This window comes from Triticum urartu, chromosome 6, assembly GCF_003073215.2.
Source record: "Triticum urartu cultivar G1812 chromosome 6, Tu2.1, whole genome shotgun sequence".
In the NCBI taxonomy this organism is placed as follows: Eukaryota; Viridiplantae; Streptophyta; class Magnoliopsida; order Poales; family Poaceae; genus Triticum; species Triticum urartu.
Window position 1 is genome coordinate 501,203,270 of NC_053027.1, and position 20,408 is coordinate 501,223,677.

Consider the following 20,408-nt stretch of genomic DNA (forward strand, 5'->3'; position numbering starts at 1 on the left):
CGGCCATGGTGTCGATGCAGAGGAAGTAGTGGAAGTAGAGGCGAACGGAGTTGGGACGGATCGGGAGCAGTCGCGTCGAGACACTCCCCAAAAATCTTATTGCCGTTCTCCCGGGTAGGATCTCGAACGACAGGGTTCCGGAGGCACCTGCTCTCCTGACCAGCCGTGTACGTGGTTGTCGGGATGGGATCGTCAGAGGCAGCACAGAGTGAGAAACAGTAGATGACGGCTAGGTCACGCGAGAGGGAGTGAGTGAACCGAACTAGGTTACTTCACTGGTTTTTCGAGTATCAATGCTCCGCGTTTAGCATTAGACGCAATTCCTGTAGTTTTTTTTTGCCCTCACTTGAATCTGATATCAAATTGTTACTGTAACCTCAAATATGATGGTTTTGCGTAAATAAGTCTTGGTCGGACATGCATGCATGATTTTGCTGTTGGTTTCTAGCGTAAGTAAAGGCAAGGACATTCACGTCGGCGTTGAATGCTTGGCTTCTCGAAAGAAAAAGAACCCACGTGCTCGCTTCAAGCCTCGAGCTTTCTCATCGATTAGTAGTGCTAACTCTTGGCCCGTTCAAGTTAGTGTGCTCAAAATGCCCTTGTCCTAGCTTAGTTGCCGCGAAGGCTTCCACTTCCGGGGCCGGCTGCTCGCACGTTGTGGTGGTCGCTGTCATCGCCCAAGAAAATGAAACGTGGAAGACTCGACCAGCTAATTGTACGATGAAGGGAAATAATCTGAAACTAATTGAAGACCATGCAGCTAGCTGGGGCAGGCATGCATGCATGCATTGCCCGACGTCTCGACCGGCCCATCGCTAGCTCCTATAAATACTCTCGTGGAGCTGCCTCCAACGGCCATCGCACACGCATATTGGTTGCATTCCCAACTCTAGCTACAGCTACTGTGTTACCTGGCTATACGTACATAGCTAGCTCCTTAACCTCCAGGCGGTCGAAATCGTAACGACGTTGGCATGGCGATCAGTGTAGCTATGCTTTGGTTACTCGGTACTGTCGTGTTAACAACGTTGGCGTCCGCAGTCACCCCGCCCGAGGGCTCCAAGAATCGCCACTACGATTTCGTTGTAAGTCTACCTGCAGTCCTGCACTCTATCAGCATTCACGTAGCATTTTCCTTGTATGCGCTTGGCTCCATTTTCGCTATATACATACAAAAGTGTATCGACCATGTTCGTCTAGCAAGCCTAGTAATTTTACCAAATACTTTCTCCGTCTTAAAACAAGTGTCGTATCGTGTCGTTGATTACTACTCCCTTCGCCTCAGATAAGTATCTCAACACTAAAGTTAGTACAAAGTTAAAATACTTATTTTAAGATAGAGTAATTACAAAGTTAATATAAAATTATACTAAATCAACGATACTTATTTTAAAATGAAGGGAGTATGCATCTCACTACAAAGTCTCATGAGTTTCTCAAAACGCAGTCCTGAGAACTACTTAGCTAGTACTACAATGAGCCAATGACACGGCACCCTGTTCACTTTATGTTCTTCAACAACACCTCAAAAGTCAAAATTACACTGTTCTTGCCAAATCAACTTCCCTTACAGTGACAGCTACGGTGATACCTGCATGCACGAAATGAACTAACGACATTCTTCTTGCAGATAAAAAAGACTAACTACACAAGGCTGTGTCACGAGAAGACCGTGCTCACCGTGAACGGCCAGTTCCCCGGTCCGACCATCTACGCGCGCAAGGGCGACATCGTCGTCGTCAACGTCATCAACCAAGGCAACAAAAACATCACCATCCACTGGTAAGTTTGATTCCATCGTGCCGTTCACGTAACAAAACTTCTCTCCTTTGCCTGTAACGTGATCGCCGGCAACCTCCTTGTGTGTAGGCATGGTGTGGACCAGCCAAGGAACCCGTGGTCCGACGGCCCGGAGTACATAACACAGTGTCCCATCCAGCCCAGCGCCAACTTCACCTACACGGTGATCTTGTCCGAAGAAGAGGGCACGCTGTGGTGGCATGCGCACAGCGACTTTGACCGCACCACCGTCCATGGCGCCATCGTCATCCACCCCAAGAAGGGTACCACCTTTCCCTTCAAGAAGCCACACAAGGAGATACCTGTCATCCTCTGTATGGATATATCTTGAACTTATTTGATGTATGAATCATGTTCTCTTTTTTTTAAAGAAATGCATGAATCATGTTGTGTGCACCATGTGGTATTAATATGCGAGATGTTGATTCGCAGGTGAGTGGTGGAACGCCGATGTGAACCGTCTGCTCCAGGAGGCCAAACGGACTGGTGGCGAGGTCAATATTTCTGATGCGAACACCATCAACGGCCAGCCGGGAGACCTGTTCCCGTGCTCCAAGAACGGCACCTTCAAGCTGCACGTGGAGAGTGGCAAGACGTATCTGCTCCGGATCATCAACGCGGCACTGGCCAACGAGCTCTTCTTCGGCATCGCAGGGCACCGTCTCACAGTGGTTGGCACAGACGCGCGCTACACCAAGGCGTTAACCGTCGACTATATCATGATCTCGCCGGGCCAGACCGTGGACGCGCTCCTGGAGGCCGACCGCGCCGCGAACGGTTCGTCCAATTGCCGGTACTACATGGCGGCACGGACGTTCGCGTCGAACACCGGCATCGACTTCAATAACAGCACCGCCACAGCCATCGTGGAGTACACGGACGCGCCACGTGCCACACGCGCGGGCACGCCGGACTTCCCCAACCTTCCAGCCGTCAATGACACCGGCGCGGCGACGACATACACAGAGCAGCTCCGGTCCTTGGCCAGCAAGGACCACCCCGCAGACGTGCCGGCCCATGTCGACGAGCACATGCTCATCACCATCGCCGTCAATGTGCTCCCATGCACGGGCAACATGACGTGCGATGGTCCACTCAGCAGCCGCTTCGCCGCTAGCCTCAACAACGTAAGCTTCCAGACCCCCTCCGTCGACGTCCTCGATGCCTACTACGGCTCCGTCCGCGGCGTGTACGAGCCAGACTTCCCCGACAAGCCGCCCTTCTTCTTCAACTTCACCGACGACAATGTCCCCACGGAGCGCTGGTTCACGAAGCGCGGCACCAAGGTGAAGGTACTCGAGTACGGAGCCGTGGTGGAGGTGGTTTTCCAGGACACTGCCATTCTAGGCGCCGAGACCCACCCGATGCACCTGCACGGATTCGCCTTCTACGTGGTGGGAAGAGGGTTCGGGAACTTCGACAAGCACAAGGATCCGGCCACGTACAACTTGATCGACCCGCCGTACCAGAACACCGTCTCCGTGCCGAAGGCTGGTTGGGCCGCAGTTCGCTTCCGTGCTACAAATCCCGGTGAGTGTTTTAGACTTAATTTTGGTTATCATGAACCTCCGCGTCACTTTGTTGAAATTGAAATGAATGGTTTATAACTTTGGCCCTCGTTTTGCTATACTAGGTGTGTGGTTTATGCACTGCCACTTCGATCGTCATCAGGTTTGGGGGATGGACACTGTGTTCATCGTAAAGGATGGCAAGACCCCCGAAGCTAAAATGATGCGCCGTCCTGCGGGCATGCCTAGGTGCTAACTTGCGTGATTATACGGAGTGTGATAGCATCAGTGTTACAGCACAATCCAGAATATAATTATGGGTCTGTCTAGGACACATCTAGATGTGACATAGTTATGTCACATCTAAGCTGATTTTCACTCTGTTTGTGGTCTATTTTTTTGTCCTAGTTTTTTTTGTTTCTTGTTGATGCATTATATACTTGTGGAAGGTTAGATGTGATATCCTTAAAAAACATCTAGATGTGAATTAGACAAACTGTATAATTATTGTTTAGTTAATTGATGAATTTATTTTGCGTTTTTTAAGAATATATATCTGGAAGACTAAACAGGTTTGTTCAATTTTTATTAGGATGAATAGGAGAAGATCTTTTTGTCATTCTATGATGTAAATTCTGCTTTGTATTCAGTTCTTAAAAGTAAACAAGTAGTGGTATTTTTGGATACTTGCATATCTTGTTATTGTACGCGGAAAAAAAATGTCACAGCTCATTTTCGGTGCATGTGTGCTACAACACGTTTTAGTCAGGCAAACAAGCATTTGTCTGGCGGTTTCCATGCTTTCTTTCACACTTTCCTGTTGAAAAGTACTCAAAACGTCTTATATTTTGATAGAGATAGTACATTTGTCCACTTATTCTCAGTTGTATGCAGAAGAAAATATCGCACAATGAAACCATAGATTTTTGGGGGGAAAAATTTGCGAAACCGTGGATTTTTGGATTGACTAGTCGAATGTTTCAATGTACTTCCTCTGCAAACTAATATAAGAGCGTTTAGATCACTATTTTAGTATTTTAAACGCTCTTATATTAGTTTACAGAGGGAGTACTCTTTTGTTAGCATAGTCGCTTATGTTCTGTGTGATCCGCTTATCTTGGGTTCGGAGTTGTATGAGAATTACTTCATCATCTTGTATCGTTCAGCTATGTACTTGATGTGGTTGCTGCTTTATATATAAAACAAGGTGAAAGCCTGTTTTGAGAGAGAGAGAGAGAACTTTAGTCGCAAACTAGACAATACTACTCCCTCCGTTCCGAATTACTTGTCGCATGTATGGATGTATCTAGATGTATTTTAGTCTAAATACATCAATTTCTGCGATGAGTAATTTAGAACGGAAAGAGTACATAAGTAGAACGGACTTGGGCTAGGGACCAGCCTTAAAAGTGCAGATTGTCCAATCATAAGATTTTTACAATAGTGTCGAGGAAATATTTCAATTCCACAAAAAATAATAAAACTAAGAAAAATAATACGAGACAATAATTAAACTCATAAGATCCGAATAAATAAAGTTGTGAAGACATAAACATGTTTGGCTTCATGGCACCGCCATAATAATAAAAAAGTCAAATAAACACCTCCACAAAGAAGCCAAAAAAGGTTGTATCAATGCCAAGATGGCAACCAGAGACGAGGGACCGGATAAATATCTAGCCACCGGCCGTCTGTTGGCGACGTAAGTTGGGGTCAGGAATGGCAGTTAGTACTACTAAATAAACATTGATGTTGAACAAATCATCAGCTTACAAAAAGAAAGGGGAACCAGAAACCAAAGTTTATGTCACGATGACAAACATGGGCGTGCGACTGTTGCCGAAGGGAGGCGTGCGGCGTGGATGCGCTAGAGCAGTGCCGCCCAGGCATAGTTGTTCGGTGCTGTCGCTCACGGGCCTGGGTGGGGTGGGCGTGAAGGCCTGCCGCTTTGAACATTTTGTCTTGTTCTATCCAGCCGAAACCCCGCACGCGGGTGTGTGTGGCCGTAACCTCGTAGGACGGGCTGCACAAGTGAACATGCGTAGAAATGGCTGTATACGTGACAAAAACTGACAACTACCCGTGCCGTCTCGCTTTGCTATGCTAGGCAAAGGAGCCGATCAATACAGGGAAAACGTGTTTTCAGAAAATACTGGGAAAACGCTAGTCTATGCGTCAACAAAAAACTAGTCTGCATATTAGCATTAGCAGACTTTTTAGGGCTGTTTGGCTTGAGACTAAGTTTGTCTAAGGTTGCCACATTTAAGGTTAGGTAAGTTCGAACAACTTGGACGGGTGCTTGGTTCAAGCCATACCTTAGGCAAGCCACAGTAGAAACCCACATCACATACACTCAAAAAGTGTGGCAAGATTCATTTAGTCTTGCCGACTTGTGGCTCTCATTTACATCCCCATTATATGGGGATGTAAATATTGTATGACAAAGTGTAGCATGATTAGGCAAGTGTGGCAATATTGTATGACAAAGTGTAGCTGTTGGGGAACGCAGTAATTTCAAAATTTTCCTACGCACATGCAAGATCATGGTGATGCATAGCAACGAGAGGGGAGAGTGTTGTCTACGTACCTTACGCAGACCGATTACGGAAGCGTTGACGCAACGTAGAGGAAGTAGTCGTACGCCTTCCCGATCCGACCGATCCAAGCACCGTTACTCCGGCACCTCCGAGTTCTTAGCACACGTACAGCTCGACGATCCCCGGGCTCCGATCCAGCAAAGCGTCGGGGAGGAGTTCCGTCAGCACGACGGCGTGGTGACGATCTTGATGTTCTACTGTCGCAGGGCTTCGCCTAAGCACCGCTACAATATGATCGAGGTGGAATATGGTGGCAGGGGGCACCGCACACGGCTAAGGAACGATCTCAAGGATCAACTTGTGTGTCTAGAGGTGCCCCCTGCCTCCGTATATAAAGGAGCCAAGGGGGAGGGGGCCGCCGGCCAGGAGGAGGGCGCAGGAGGAGTCCTACTCCTACCGGGAGAAGGACTCCCCCCCAATCCTAGTTGGACTAGGATTCCCCGAGGGGGAAAGAGAGAGAGGGGGGCCGGCCACCTCTCCTAGTCCTAATAGGACTAGGGGAGGGGGGAGGCGCGCGGCCACCTTGGGCTGCCCCTTTCTCCTTTCCACTAAAGCCCATTAAGGCCCATATGGCTCCCGGAGGGTTCCGGTAACCTCCCGGTACTCCGGTAAAATCCTGATTTCACCCGGAACACTTCCGATGTCCAAATATAGGCTTTCAATATATCAATCTTTATGTCTCGACCATTTCGAGACTCCTCGTCATGTCCGTGATCACATCCGGGACTCCGAACTAACTTCGGTACATCAAAATGCATAAACTCATAATAACTGTCATCGTAACGTTAATCGTGCGGACCCTGCGGTTCGAGAATAATGCAGACATGACTGAGACACATCTCCGGTCAATAACCAATAGCGGGACCTGGACGCCCATATTGGCTCCTACATATTCTATGAAGATCTTTATCGGTCAGACCGCATAACAACATACGTTGTTCCCTTTGTCATCGGTATGTTACTTGCCCGAGATTCGATCGTCGGTATGCAATACCTAGTTCAATCTTGTTACCGGCAAGTCTCTTTACTCGTTCCGTAATACATCATCTCGCAACTAACTCATTGGCTGCAATGCTTGCAAGGCTTATGTGATGTGCATTACCGAGAGGGCCCAGAGATACCTCTCCGACAATCGGAGTGACAAATCCTAATCTCGAAATACGCCAACCCAACATCTACCATTGGAGACACCTGTAGAGCTCCTTTATAATCACCCAGTTACGTTGTGACGTTTGGTAGCACACAAAGTGTTCCTCCGGCAAACGGGAGTTGCATAATCTCATAGTCATAGGAACATGTATAAGTCATGAAGAAAGCAATAGCAACATACTAAACGATCGGGTGCTAAGCTAATGGAATGGGTCATGTCAATCAGATCATTCAACTAATGATGTGACCTCGTTAATCAAATAACAACACTTTGTTCATGGTTAGGAAACATAACCATCTTTGATTAACGAGCTAGTCAAGTAGAGGCATACTAGTGACACTAAGTTTGTCTATGTATTCACACATGTATTATGTTTCCGGTTAATACAATTCTAGCATGAATAATAAACATTTATCATGATATAAGGAAATAAATAATAACTTTATTATTGCCTCTAGGGCATATTTCCTTCAGTCTCCCACTTGCACTAGAGTCAATAATCTAGATTACACAGTAATGATTCTAACACCCATGGAGCCTTGGTGCTGCATGTTTTGCTCGTGGAAGGGGCTTAGTCAACGGGTCTGCAACATTCAGATCCGTATGTATCTTGCAAATCTCTATGTCTCCCACCTGGACTAGATCCCGGATGGAATTGAAGCGTCTCTTGATGTGCTTGGTCCTCTTGTGAAATCTGGATTCCTTTGCCAAGGCAATTGCACCAGTATTGTCACAAAAGATTTTCATTGGACCCGATGCACTAGGTATGACACCTAGATCGGATATGAACTCCTTCATCCAGACTCCTTCGTTCGCTGCTTCCGAAGCAGCTATGTACTCCGCTTCACATGTAGATCCCGCTACGACGCTTTGTTTAGAACTGCACCAACTGACAACTCCACCGTTTAATGTAAACACGTATCCGGTTTGCGATTTAGATTCGTCCGGATCAGTGTCAAAGCTTGCATCAACGTAACCTTTTACGGTGAGCTCTTTGTCACCTCCATATATGAGAAACATATCCTTAGTCCTTTTCAGGTATTTCAGGATGTTCTGGACCGCTGTCCAGTGATCCACTCCTGGATTACTTTGGTACCTCCCTGCTAAACTTATAGCAAGGCACACATCAGGTCTGGTACACAGCATTGCATACATGATAGAGCCTATGGCTGAAGCATAGGGAACATCTTTCATTTTCTCTCTATCTTCTGCAGTGGTCGGGCATTGAGTCTTACTCAACTTCACACCTTGTAACACAGGCAAGAACCCTTTCTTTGCTTGATCCATTTTGAACTTCTTCAAAACTTTGTCAAGGTATGTGCTTTGTGAAAGTCCAATTAAGCGTCTTGATCTATCTCTATAGATCTTTATGCCTAATTTGTAAGCAGCTTCACTGAGGTCTTTCATTGAAAAACTCTTATTCAAGTATCCCTTTATGCTATCCAGAAATTCTATATCATTTCCAATCAGCAATATGTCATCCACATATAATATCAGAAATGCTACAGAGCTCCCACTCACTTTCTTGTAAATACTGGCTTCTCCGAAAGTCTGTATAAAACCAAATGCTTTGATCACACTATCAAAGCGTTTATTCCAACTCCGAGAGGCTTGCACCAGTCCATAAATGGATTGCTGGAGCTTGCACACTTTGTTAGCTCCCTTTGGATCGACAAAACCTTCTGGTTGCATCATATACAACTCTTCTTCCAGAAATCCATTCAGGAATGCAGTTTTGACATCCATCTGCCAAATTTTATAATCATAAAATGCGGCAATTGCTAACATGATTCGGACAGACTTAAGCATCGCTACGGGTGAGAAGGTCTCATCGTAATCAATCCCTTGAACTTGTCGAAAACCTTTTGCGACAAGTCGAGATTTATAGACAGTAATATTACCGTCAGCTTCAGTCTTCTTCTTGAAGATCCATTTATTCTCAATTGCTTGCCGATCATCGGGCAAGTCAACCAAAGTCCATACTTTGTTCTCATACATGGATCCCATCTCAGATTTCATGGCTTCAAGCCATTTTGCGGAATCTGGGCTCACCATCGCTTCTTCATAGTTCGTAGGTTCATCATGATCTAGTAGCATGATTTCCAGAACAGGATTACCGTACCACTCTGGTGCGGATCTCATTCTGGTTGATCTACGAGGTTCAGTAGTATCTTGTCCTGAAGTTTCATGATCATCATCATTAGCTTCCTCACTAATTGGTATAGGTGTCGCAGAAACAGTTTTCTGTGATGTACTACTTTCCAATAAGGGAGCAGGTACAGTTACCTCGTCAAGTTCTACTTTCCTCCCACTCACTTCTTTCGAGAGAAACTCCTTCTCTAGAAAGGATCCATTCTTAGCAACGAATGTCTTGCCTTCGGATCTGTGATAGAAGGTGTACCCAACAGTCTCCTTTGGGTATCCTATGAAGACACGTTTCTCCGATTTGGGTTCGAGCTTATCAGGTTGAAGCTTTTTCACATAAGCATCGCAGCCCCAAACTTTAAGAAACGACAACTTTGGTTTCTTGCCAAACCACAGTTCATAAGGCGTCGTCTCAACGGATTTTGATGGTGCCCTATTTAACGTGAATGCGGCCGTCTCTAAAGCATAACCCCAAAACGATAGCGGTAAATCAGTAAGAGACATCATAGATCGCACCATATCTAGTAAAGTACGATTACGACGTTCGGACACACCATTACGCTGTGGTGTTCCGGGTGGCGTGAGTTGCGAAACTATTCCACAATTTTTCAAATGTACACCAAACTCGTAACTCAAATATTCTCCTCCACGATCAGATCGTAGAAACTTTATTTTCTTGTTACGATAATTTTCAACTTCACTCTGAAATTCTTTGAACTTTTCAAATGTTTCAGACTTATGTTTCATTAAGTAGATATACCCATATCTGCTTAAGTCATCTGTGAAGGTGAGAAAATAACGATATCCGCCACGAGCCTCAATATTCATCGGACCACATACATCTGTATGTATGATTTCCAACAAATCTGTTGCTCTCTCCATAGTACCGGAGAACGGTGTTTTAGTCATCTTGCCCATGAGGCACGGTTCGCAAGTACCAAGTGATTCATAATCAAGTGGTTCCAAAAGCCCATCAGTATGGAGTTTCTTCATGCGTTTTACACCGATATGACCTAAACGGCAGTGCCACAAATAAGTTGCACTATCATTATCAACTCTGCATCTTTTGGCTTCAACATTATGAATATGTGTATTACTACTATCGAGATTCATCAAAAATAGACCACTCTTCAAAGGTGCATGACCATAAAAGATATTACTCATATAAATAGAACAACCATTATTCTCTGATTTAAATGAATAACCGTCTCGCATCAAACAAGATCCAGATATAATGTTCATGCTCAACGCAGGCACCAAATAACAATTATTTAGTTCTAATATTAATCCCGAAGGTAGATGTAGAGGTAGCGTGCCGACCGTGATCACATCGACTTTGGAACCGTTTCCTACGCGCATCGTCACCTCGTCCTTTGCCAGTGTTCGCTTAATCCGTAGTCCCTGTTTCGAGTTGCAAATATTAGCAACAGAACCAGTATCAAATACCCAGGTGCTACTGCGAGCTCTAGTAAGGTACACATCAATAACATGTATATCACATATACCTTTGTTCACCTTGCCATCCTTCTTATCCGCCAAATACTTGGGGCAGTTCCGCTTCCAGTGACCAGTCTGCTTGCAGTAGAAGCACTCAGTTTCAGGCTTAGGTCCAGACTTGGGTTTCTTCTCTTGAGCAGCAACTTGCTTACTGTTCTTCTTGAAGTTCCCCTTCTTCTTCCCTTTGCCCTTTTTCTTGAAACTAGTGGTCTTGCTGACCATCAACACTTGATGCTCCTTCTTGATTTCTACCTCCGCGGCTTTCAGCATTGCGAAGAGCTCGGGAATAGTCTTGTTCATCCCTTGCATATTATAGTTCATCACGAAGCTCTTGTAGCTTGGTGGCAGTGATTGGAGAATTCTGTCAATGACGCAATCATCTGGAAGATTAACTCCCATCTGAATCAAGTGATTATTATACCCAGACATTTTGAGTATATGCTCACTGACAGAACTGTTCTCCTCCATCTTGCAGCTATAGAACTTATTGGAGACTTCATATCTCTCAATCCGGGCATTTGCTTGAAATATTAACTTCAACTCCTGGAACATCTCATATGCTCCATGATGTTCAAAACGTCGTTGAAGTCCCGATTCTAAGCCGTAAAGCATGGCACACTGAACTATCGAGTAGTCATCAGCTTTGCTTTGCCAGACGTTCATAACATCTGGTGTTGCATGGCCACAGTAAGGAAAATAGGAGCATCTTCAATCGCCATCATATAAAACAGACACACTATTTACATCCGGACTCGTCTGCGAACATGGATATAAGAGCATGTCATTCGACCTTTTCCCCTAAACCTTATCACCTGAAAAAAAGAACTTTTTCCCTAAACATCTGTACTTGTTTTTTTTAAATCGGTAACACTCAAAATACCTATAGAAAAAGTAAAATTCATCTATAAATAACATGCAAATATCCCTAGTACAACAATAATTCAAATATATTCGTTACACCTTCTCTTTCTTCCTTCACAAGAAAAAATCTCATGCTTTCCTCCTCCTCCCGTGGCGTCGCCGCCGGTCCGCCTCATCTCCAATGGCCTTTGGGCCATGAAGGTGCGGAGGACCTGCCCCCCCCCCCCCCAGCTGTCAGGAGGGACCATGTTCTCGTTCTTGTTAGGTTTAGTGTCTTGGTTGGAGCTATGTGGCGGTAATGTCCCTCAATAGGAATAAAATGTCTCCCATGTTCTATCTCGTCTCAATGGTGTGTCTAGCTTCGCCGGAGGCTGTATGGAGGTGTGTTCCGTTGGATCTCAGGGGATCCGGTCGGTGCTGATCTTCGATGGGTCTATTTGGAACCGGTTTTCGTTCACCTTCCCATCTACGACTTTCTTCATCGGCGATGGTTGCTACTCTGGTGCGTCGGTCCTATCACAACAAAAAAAAGACACATCCGTGACATTTTGGGCCGAACGATTTTTTTTCCTGTAATACATATGACACTTCTATGACGATAATTGTGACAAAACCCGGTATCATCATAGATGTGGTGGGCTCCTACTTCTATGACAAAAAATCATGACAGAAAATGGGCTTTTCGTCCTGGGCGGGCCGGAGACGCAGCTGCATTACATTCTTTGGGCCGTCCATGACGGAAAAACCGTGGTAGAAGCGAGGGGGAGGAAAATTTCGGGGAGTTCCCGGTTACGGTGGGAGGTCGGGGGCCGAGCGATGCGCGTTTCTCTCGTACACGTACGCGCGTGTGCGCGAGGCGTTGGCTCTAACTGAACCCGAGCGAGGCGTTGGGCTCTAACTGAACCCGAGCGATTGCACTGCAGGCTACGCGTCACTGAACCCGAGCGATCGATCGATGACTGTTAACTGAACCCGATCGAGCGATTCCTTGGCTACTGCTGCTAACTGAAGCCGATCGATGGGATGAACAGTGAGCGTTGCGGGGGGGTTGGATGAACAGTGAGCGGTGGCGTTGCCTCTGGATGAACAGGACCCCGTGGTGTGGTGGAGGGCTGGATGAACAGTAGACGGTGGAGGGGTGCCCGTGGAGGGGTGCCCGTGGAGGGGTGGATGAACAGGACCCCGTGGTGTGGAGGGCAGGATGAACAGTAGACGGTTGAGGGGTGCCCGTGGAGGGGTGGTTGAACAGGACCCCATGGTGTGGAGGGCTGGATGAACAGTAGACGGTGGAGGGGTGGTTGAACAGTAGCCGGTGGAGTAGCGCGCGGTGGAGGCTGGATGAACAGGAGCCCGTGGAGGCTGGATGAACAGGAGCCCGTGGAGGCTGGAGGAGGTCGACGGTGGATGAACAGTAGCTCGTGGAGGCTGGAGGGGGTCGACGGTGGAGATGAACAGTATCCCGTGGAGTCCCGTTTTGCGGTACGCCACACCCCTCCCGATGAACAGGACCCCCGTTTCGACCGTAGCGCTCCAACACAAGTCTGTTTCCTCCGTTTTGCGGTACGCCACACCCCTCCCGATCAACAGGACCCCCGTTTCGACCGTAGGAGGTCCGTTTCCTCCGTTTTGCGGTACGCCACACCCCTCCCGATCAACAGGACCCCCGTTTCGACCATAGGAGGTTCGTTTCCTCCGTTTTGTGGTACGCCACACCCCTCCTGATCAACAGGACCCCCGTTTCGACCGTAGGAGGTCCGTTTCCTCCGTTGTGCGGTACGCCAGGCCTCGTTTCCATCGCCTCTTCCGTCCAAGCCCTCCCGATGAACACGACCACGCATTCCGTTCCGACCCATGAACACGACGACGATGCTGTTTCTCCGTTCCGACCCAGCCATGTACATGAGCCCTCGCCTTATGTATGTGCGAGTAGGCGTTCGAGACCCCGCCCGTATGTACACATACGTGGCCGTATTATCTTTCTTGCACCCTGGCCGCTGTACGTACGTGTACATGCTACGTGCGCGCCTCTACATCGACCAGTATGTACGTACACGTTCGTGACCAGAATGTCAACGCTACGTACGCTTCGACCAGGTGGGTCCTGACTGTCAGGCACTTCCTTGCCTGCGAAGATGTAGCTGATGGGTCCCAGCAGTCAGGGGGAGAATCGTTTTTTTGCCCGGACGCACTTCCTTGCGTGCGAAGGTGTAGCTGGTGGGTCCCAATAGTCGGGGGGCTAGTGGGTCCCAGCAGTCAGGGAGGCGAATCATTTTTTTGCCCGGACGCACTTCCTTGCATGCGAAGATGTAGCTGGTGGGTCCCAGCAGTCAGGGGGGCGAATCATTTTTTTTCCCGGACGCACTTCCTTGCGTGCGAAGGTGTAGCTGGTGGGTCCCAACAGTCAGGGGGGAAACGTTTTTTTCGCGAAATGCGGTGGCCCGTCCGGTGGGTCCCTGCTGTCAGGTGGAGGAATCATTATTTTCCGCGTAATAAGGAGGCACTTCCTTGCTGCCGCCATGGACCCAGCTGTTAGCCTCTCCACGTACAGTCCATGTCCGATGGAAGTTGTTCCTTGACCACGTTGACCACGCCGCGCCGAGAGCACCAGGGCGGTGGACGACGGCGAGGCATAGAAAGGGGACGACGGGGAGCCGGGGAAGACGGGGCAGTGGAAGCCCGCGCGCGCGGAGAGGAGTACGAGGGTTCACTGGTTCGGCTGCGGTGTGAGGCTGCCATCACCGCAGGGCCTGACCAGCGGTGGGAATAGTAGGGGGCGGTGAGGCCTCCGCGGTAGCACAGCCGGCCACGGGAGGCAGGAGCATGCGACACGACCGACGCTGCTTTGGGCGGCTGGAGCAAGAAGACCAGAGGTTGAAGAAGCACTACGGCCGTTGGATGGACATCGTACGGTCAATGGAGCTAGAATCATTCATATTGACTAAGTTGACAAAGCCCTTCGTCCCCGTCAACTTAGTAGGCCCACAAGTCAGCCTCCCACCAAGGTGGGTCCCAGCTAGCCGGGGGAGTATTCATTTTTTTGTGCGTAATAAGGAGGCACTTCCGGTGGGTCCGAGCTGACAGCGGGGGGAACGTTTTTTTCGTGAAATACGGTGGCCCGTCCGGTGGGTCCCAGCAGTCAGGGGGAAACGGTTTTTTTCGCAAAATACTGGTGGCCCGTCCGGTGGGTCCCTACTGTCAGGTGGAGGAATAATTATTTTGCACGTAATAAGGAGGCACTTCCTTGCTGCGGCCGTGGACCCAGCTGTCAGCCTCTCCACGTACAGTCCACGTCCGATGGAAGCCGTTCCTTGACCATGTTGACCACGCCGCGCCGAGCGCACCAGGGCTATATATAATAATTTATATATAGCTCATGGAAACTTCTTATGCAATTTATTGCAGTTGTTTTTTTGGTTAGCCAAGGCCAATTTCGCATATTTCTGTGGGTTCCAAACTATTTTTAATACCGAAATGTCCAGCCAGATTTAAAGTACTTTGAAGATATATTTAAATTAGGTTAATGCCCAGTGAAATAGGAATCTGAAAATGTGATAAAATTCAGAAATTATAAAGTAATTGCCAATTTGCCATCTGTTTTTATATTTACAACCCATTTCATATTACTTTCAAGATTTGTAGGCGTCTTGAAAGAGTTGCAGCCCATCAGGGCGTAAAAAATAAGTAGGCCTGGATTGGGTATTCTTCAGAAAAAATAAACTGGGCTCATTTTCACAAAGAAAAAATAGCTGGGCTGGTCACATGGTGAACATAAAATATAAGCCTGGGCTAGACGGGCCACAGCCCAGTTCAAACCCTGCTCCGTCTCAACAATACCAAACAAAAAAATACTGCTCGAGTAGCTACGTCCCAGGTGCCAGTCGATCTTGTGCTGTTCTCTTGTCTATTGACTATATACGCTCACAATGTCGTGGGTCCCAGATGTCAGGAAAACACTAGGAGGAAGCATTTTATTTTTCCATACGCTGACGTGGTGGGCCCCTACTGTCATCCTCTCCACGTACTTCTGCCGATTCCTGTTGTTTGTTGACCATGTTGACAACGTGAGAGGGCGGCGCCGCGGCGAGCGCACCAAAGCGCGCGGAGGACGTCGGCGTTAACGATTTAGGAGACGGTGGGGCGGCGATGCATGCGCTGAGGCGCAGCCAGCCGTGGGAGGCGGAAGCAGGCGGCCCCGCCGGCGCTGGTTTGGTTTTGGCGGCTAGATGAAGACAGGACTGATGAAACACGACAGACTGTAAAAGCAGCAGGAGTACTTAACAACCTTAACTGAAACCTGCAGGGGCACTTAACAACCAAAGCTGAAAGCAGTATGAGTACTTATACAGGTTCAATCGTACAAAGCACGCCTCGAACAGTGCTACTTTGCCTATAGTTAACCAAGGGTGAGGCCGCCAAGCCCCAGGACAAGGCCCAGGCGCCACCCCGCGCATCCACAACCTTCTAAAAGCGGCTTCATCTCGCAACGTGGTCAATAAATAGGATATTCTCTTTAGAGCCATGGAAAAGTATGAACATAATCTTCTGTCATATTCTCCAAGATGGACGGGCCTTCATTATTTGAGACCACCCATGAATAAGTATCTTTTCACCTCCAAGGGGAATTGAGTAGGTCGACATATACATCATGTTGTGACCAAGCGCAAGTCTGACCCGACCATGGTCAGGCATCTGTATAGGAACAATAGAACTCGACGGTTCCTGTTTCAAGAGGATCACAGGTGTAAAACTGTGTATAAGCAATAGTTTATGAACAACATATATAACAGAAAACAGCTTGTACCATAAGTTTCTCGACACAGTTGGACATGTTCAACGAGTACAGCAGTGGCACACATATCCCACGTGGCCTTCCACCATTGAAACGCCCCACAAGGACCTCAAGACGATCAATAAAGTGTAGGAACTTGTGGATGTCGATCCAGTCAACTTCAGTGCCATTAGTAACAGCCGAGTTATTACAGAGTAACAAACGAGCAGGCTGCTTAACTCTAAAAAAAACCTACACATGCCACCAATTATAAGAAAATATTAGTTAGAAGTAGCATCTTCGTGAGAGATTCGTTGCTACTTCTAAAGTTAAATTGTGATTAGTTAGACAGAATAGGTGGATTAAGAAGTAATCGAGGCAACAAGCAAGAACCAGATACAAAACTAACATGGATGAACAATTGGAACGATGTCGGGGTGGAAGATCGCAGTGAAGATGAGACCAGGTTCTGCTATTTCCATCAACATTCGTGCGCAGTCCGTAACACTTGAGAAAGTTTATCCAAGTTTGGCCATAAAAAAAGCAGCGATCTTCTTGGTTCATGAACCCAACTCGGAACTTATATCCATGGCTTGTCTTCACTGTGACCATTAAACTAGTGTATTCAGTTATGGCAAGGTCGAGCATCTTGAGTACATGTGTTCTGGCATAATACACTGCAGGAAAAATAATATGAGAACACAACATGTTCAAAAAAACCCCACCCTCCCAGATAGAAAAGAGGATTCTAGGAACATACGGTGCGCGTTTCAAAATGCTATGTTAGGATGAGAAGGAACAAGTGTGGCGTCTCGCCGAGGGCGCAGAAACCTGTAGGGTACTCACACTTTGGGCACTGCAAATGAAACACACTAGATTCAGTAGGAAGAAAAATGCATCAACGGTGGCGGCTGCCATCCTAGGATTACCTGCGACCAAGGGACTTGGGTTTATCGGGGATGGATGAAGAATTCGTACCTGGTTCTCCATGAGAAAACCCTATGCAATCGCCGAGAGGGTGTTTTCTCTGAACAAGCAGACGAGGGAAAAGGGGATTCAGGCCCAGTGAAATATTGCTGCTTTGTCCGTCCAGCTTACTGCTAAAGCTGGAAAGAGGGGTTTTGATTTGATGGCTCATTGGGCATTACTGCGGCGCTACGACCGGGGTGTGTCTACCGTGAAGTTGTGCACTCTAATTTGTGCATATGGCACGTGTACCCCGTTGCCGGTTGCCCCACGTATCAGCGAAAGGAAGTAGAAAGACAGGAGTAACTAGTTACACATAAATATATATTTTGACAGAGAGATACTCCCTCTGTAAACAAATATACAAATCTTTTATATCACAGGCTCACCTTGCTGAGAAATATACTCCCTCTGCAACGCACGGGCATTATGGGGGTTCAGCTTTTTTTATGGGGGTTCAGCTGAGAATATAATACTCAGATAGGCTCACGGTTTTGGACTTTGGGCCACAGGCTGACCCTGCATGTTTGGGGGCCCATGTGTTCTACCTCAGCGCTTTTCATATTGCAAGCGATCGGTACGGCGCTGGTTTTAGATGCTGTCACAAGGCGAATACACAAAATTGAATAAATCACGGCAGCTGTTGGAATGAAATCGAACGACAGTTCCTAACCAGCAATCAGATTTGCAATTCTATCAACGATATACCATGTGATAAATAATACTTTCGTACTACTTATACACATAGGACACTTGTTTCACCATGCCAGATTATTACATCAAAATCTCTCGGAGGATAGATCAGTTCGGCAGTTGCGTGCTGCTAATTTCAAAGTTGATTTGGACCAGCTCTCCTTGCCGAGAAAGTTTGATTTTGACATCATCCCCTACCGCAAGGTATGATTTAGATTTGAACCTTGACCATCCTTTAGCATCAATCATCATGTGACCATCCTTTGTACTTACGGTATATTGAGCAGGTTCATTCACACCAAGGCTGTGCATGGTAAGAGAAACTTGGCCGCGGTCGCCCGGATTGTTGAACGACTCCCTCGTTGCTCTAGGAATTCTCTGTTTGCAAATAAGAAGACATACCCAAACAGTTAGATCAACACAGTGAATCATGTGAAACAACATGGAAAGAAAAAAGAACGAAGCACTTGGGCGGCCAATGCTTACCAAGAAGGTGGACATGTCGGTTTTTGTAAGGACTTTGGTATATGAAGTGCGAACTGCAGCCCAGTCTGTTGCCGGTGCAACTGCACGGGCCGGAGCAGATGCAAGTGCAAGTGTTGGTGCAGGTGCCGAAGCTGCTGCTGCTGCTGGAGATGGTGCTCCTTGTAGAGCTGGTGCCGGTGTCGGAGCAGGTGCCAGTGTCGATGCCCGATCCTCCGGTAGATCAGACTGATCCGCTGACGCGGTCGGTGCCCAATCCTCAGCTGGATCAGACTGAGCTGCTGCCGCTGTCAGTGCTAGAGCAACTGTCGGTGCTTGATCTATGCGAGACAGTGGCGATCATGTCTGGTCTGCTATGATCAGCTTTCTAACTTGACTAGGATCCGTGACCGTGATCCAGTTTTCTTCTTCATTTCTTTTAAACACGAGAAGGACTAATTGTGGCGTTTTTGTTAAACCAAACTGCAGTTCATCATAGGGATTCAGCTTGTACTCAGACAACAGACTGATCCAATTTTTTCCAGTAATATAAAGTGATGGACAGTGCCTTCGTTCCTGACACGACATAAGAAGTGAAACCTGCAAAAATAGCCATCGTAGAGCAAACCAAACGGTTTATTCTGTGATGAATGTCACATGGAAAAACCTGCATCGTAAAATTGCAGGAAAAGAAAGAAAACATGACATTAAATCAATAAGATTTAGACAGTAAATCAATAAGATTTACTTGATGTGACACGAGTGAATCCTTACCAGGAAATCACTATGTTGAAGTACTAAACAGAAGATTGATCGTCCAACTACGCGTGGCATGCAGGGGCCCTGCCTACTCCCACAAGCAGGACAGTCCAAAGGTCGTGACAAATCGTATGGACCGAACATCCATGGGACTGGAAATCCTAGTGGGTGTGATAAACCCTGCAATGCATACAGATATTGGAGTGTAACCGTAATTGATAAAACATCCTCACAAAAAATATGATCTGGATACTTCAAAATATACAGATTGAATTGAGTGGACAGACATTAACATAGACCGTTCTCAGGACTGACCACACACCAAAAGCGGCAGTACTAATAAACAATACAGGGTTCACAAACACAAATCAAGTACTGAACAATAGAACTTACTACATACAAGCAAAGTTGCACTAACTAAACTCTGCAGACTATTTCTTGCCACCGACCTATGGGATGAACCCCGCATAACTGACTAGGCCATGGACTTCATGTGAGATGTCTACATGCACCATCACCATCTTGTCAACCTTGGAGAACCTAACAGAGTGGTCTTTCCACTCATAAACATGATGATGAAGACAGGACACAACAGATTTGTTGGGAAGCTTTACAAGAACCACACCCTTCGTAATCGAAGGCACAGCCAGAAAATTGTTGTGGTGAAGTACAGCCTCGAGAACACGCGTGACAACAATGCTACAGGAAAACACTAGTTCAGGACACGTGGCGACAAGGACACAGCAGCTGGATAGTTCAGCGGTAGAACTCATCATCAGGTCTTCCAGTTCACACGGCATGACTTTGAGAACTTCATCTCCACCGCTGACCTGGTTCTAATTCAAACAGAAACCATATTTTATTACTACCTCCGTTCAGAAATATAAGATGATTTTTGATATTATACTCCATATATGACTACATATACACACAGAAATGAGTGAGCAAAGACACTAGGACATGTCTTCAAAGGCATGAGAGCAGAGAGATTACATGCAAAATCCATAACATAAGTTACTGAGGCAAATATACCCTCTTAAAAGGTAGCATTGATGTTCATAAAGTACTCCCTCCGTCCCAAAATTCTTGTCTTAGATTTGTCTAGATACGGATGTATCAAGTCACATTTTAGTATTAGATACATCCGTATCTAGATAAATCTAAGACAAGAAATTTGGGACAGAGGGAGTAGTTGAAAGTAA

The 20,408-nt window shown here is 46.9% G+C and overlaps 1 protein-coding gene across 1 annotated transcript; it reads left to right on the plus strand.

Annotated features, from left to right (window-relative positions):
* Positions 1–880: 880 nt before the first annotated feature.
* LOC125512535 (putative laccase-9) lies at positions 881–4,002 on the plus strand. Its single transcript, XM_048677630.1, has 5 exons — positions 881–1,085; positions 1,631–1,782; positions 1,870–2,114; positions 2,233–3,330; positions 3,434–4,002. The coding sequence occupies exons 1-5, from the start codon at positions 975–977 to the stop codon at positions 3,562–3,564; spliced, it is 1,737 nt and encodes a 578-aa protein (XP_048533587.1). The 5' UTR covers positions 881–974; the 3' UTR covers positions 3,565–4,002.
* Positions 4,003–20,408: the final 16,406 nt, after the last annotated feature.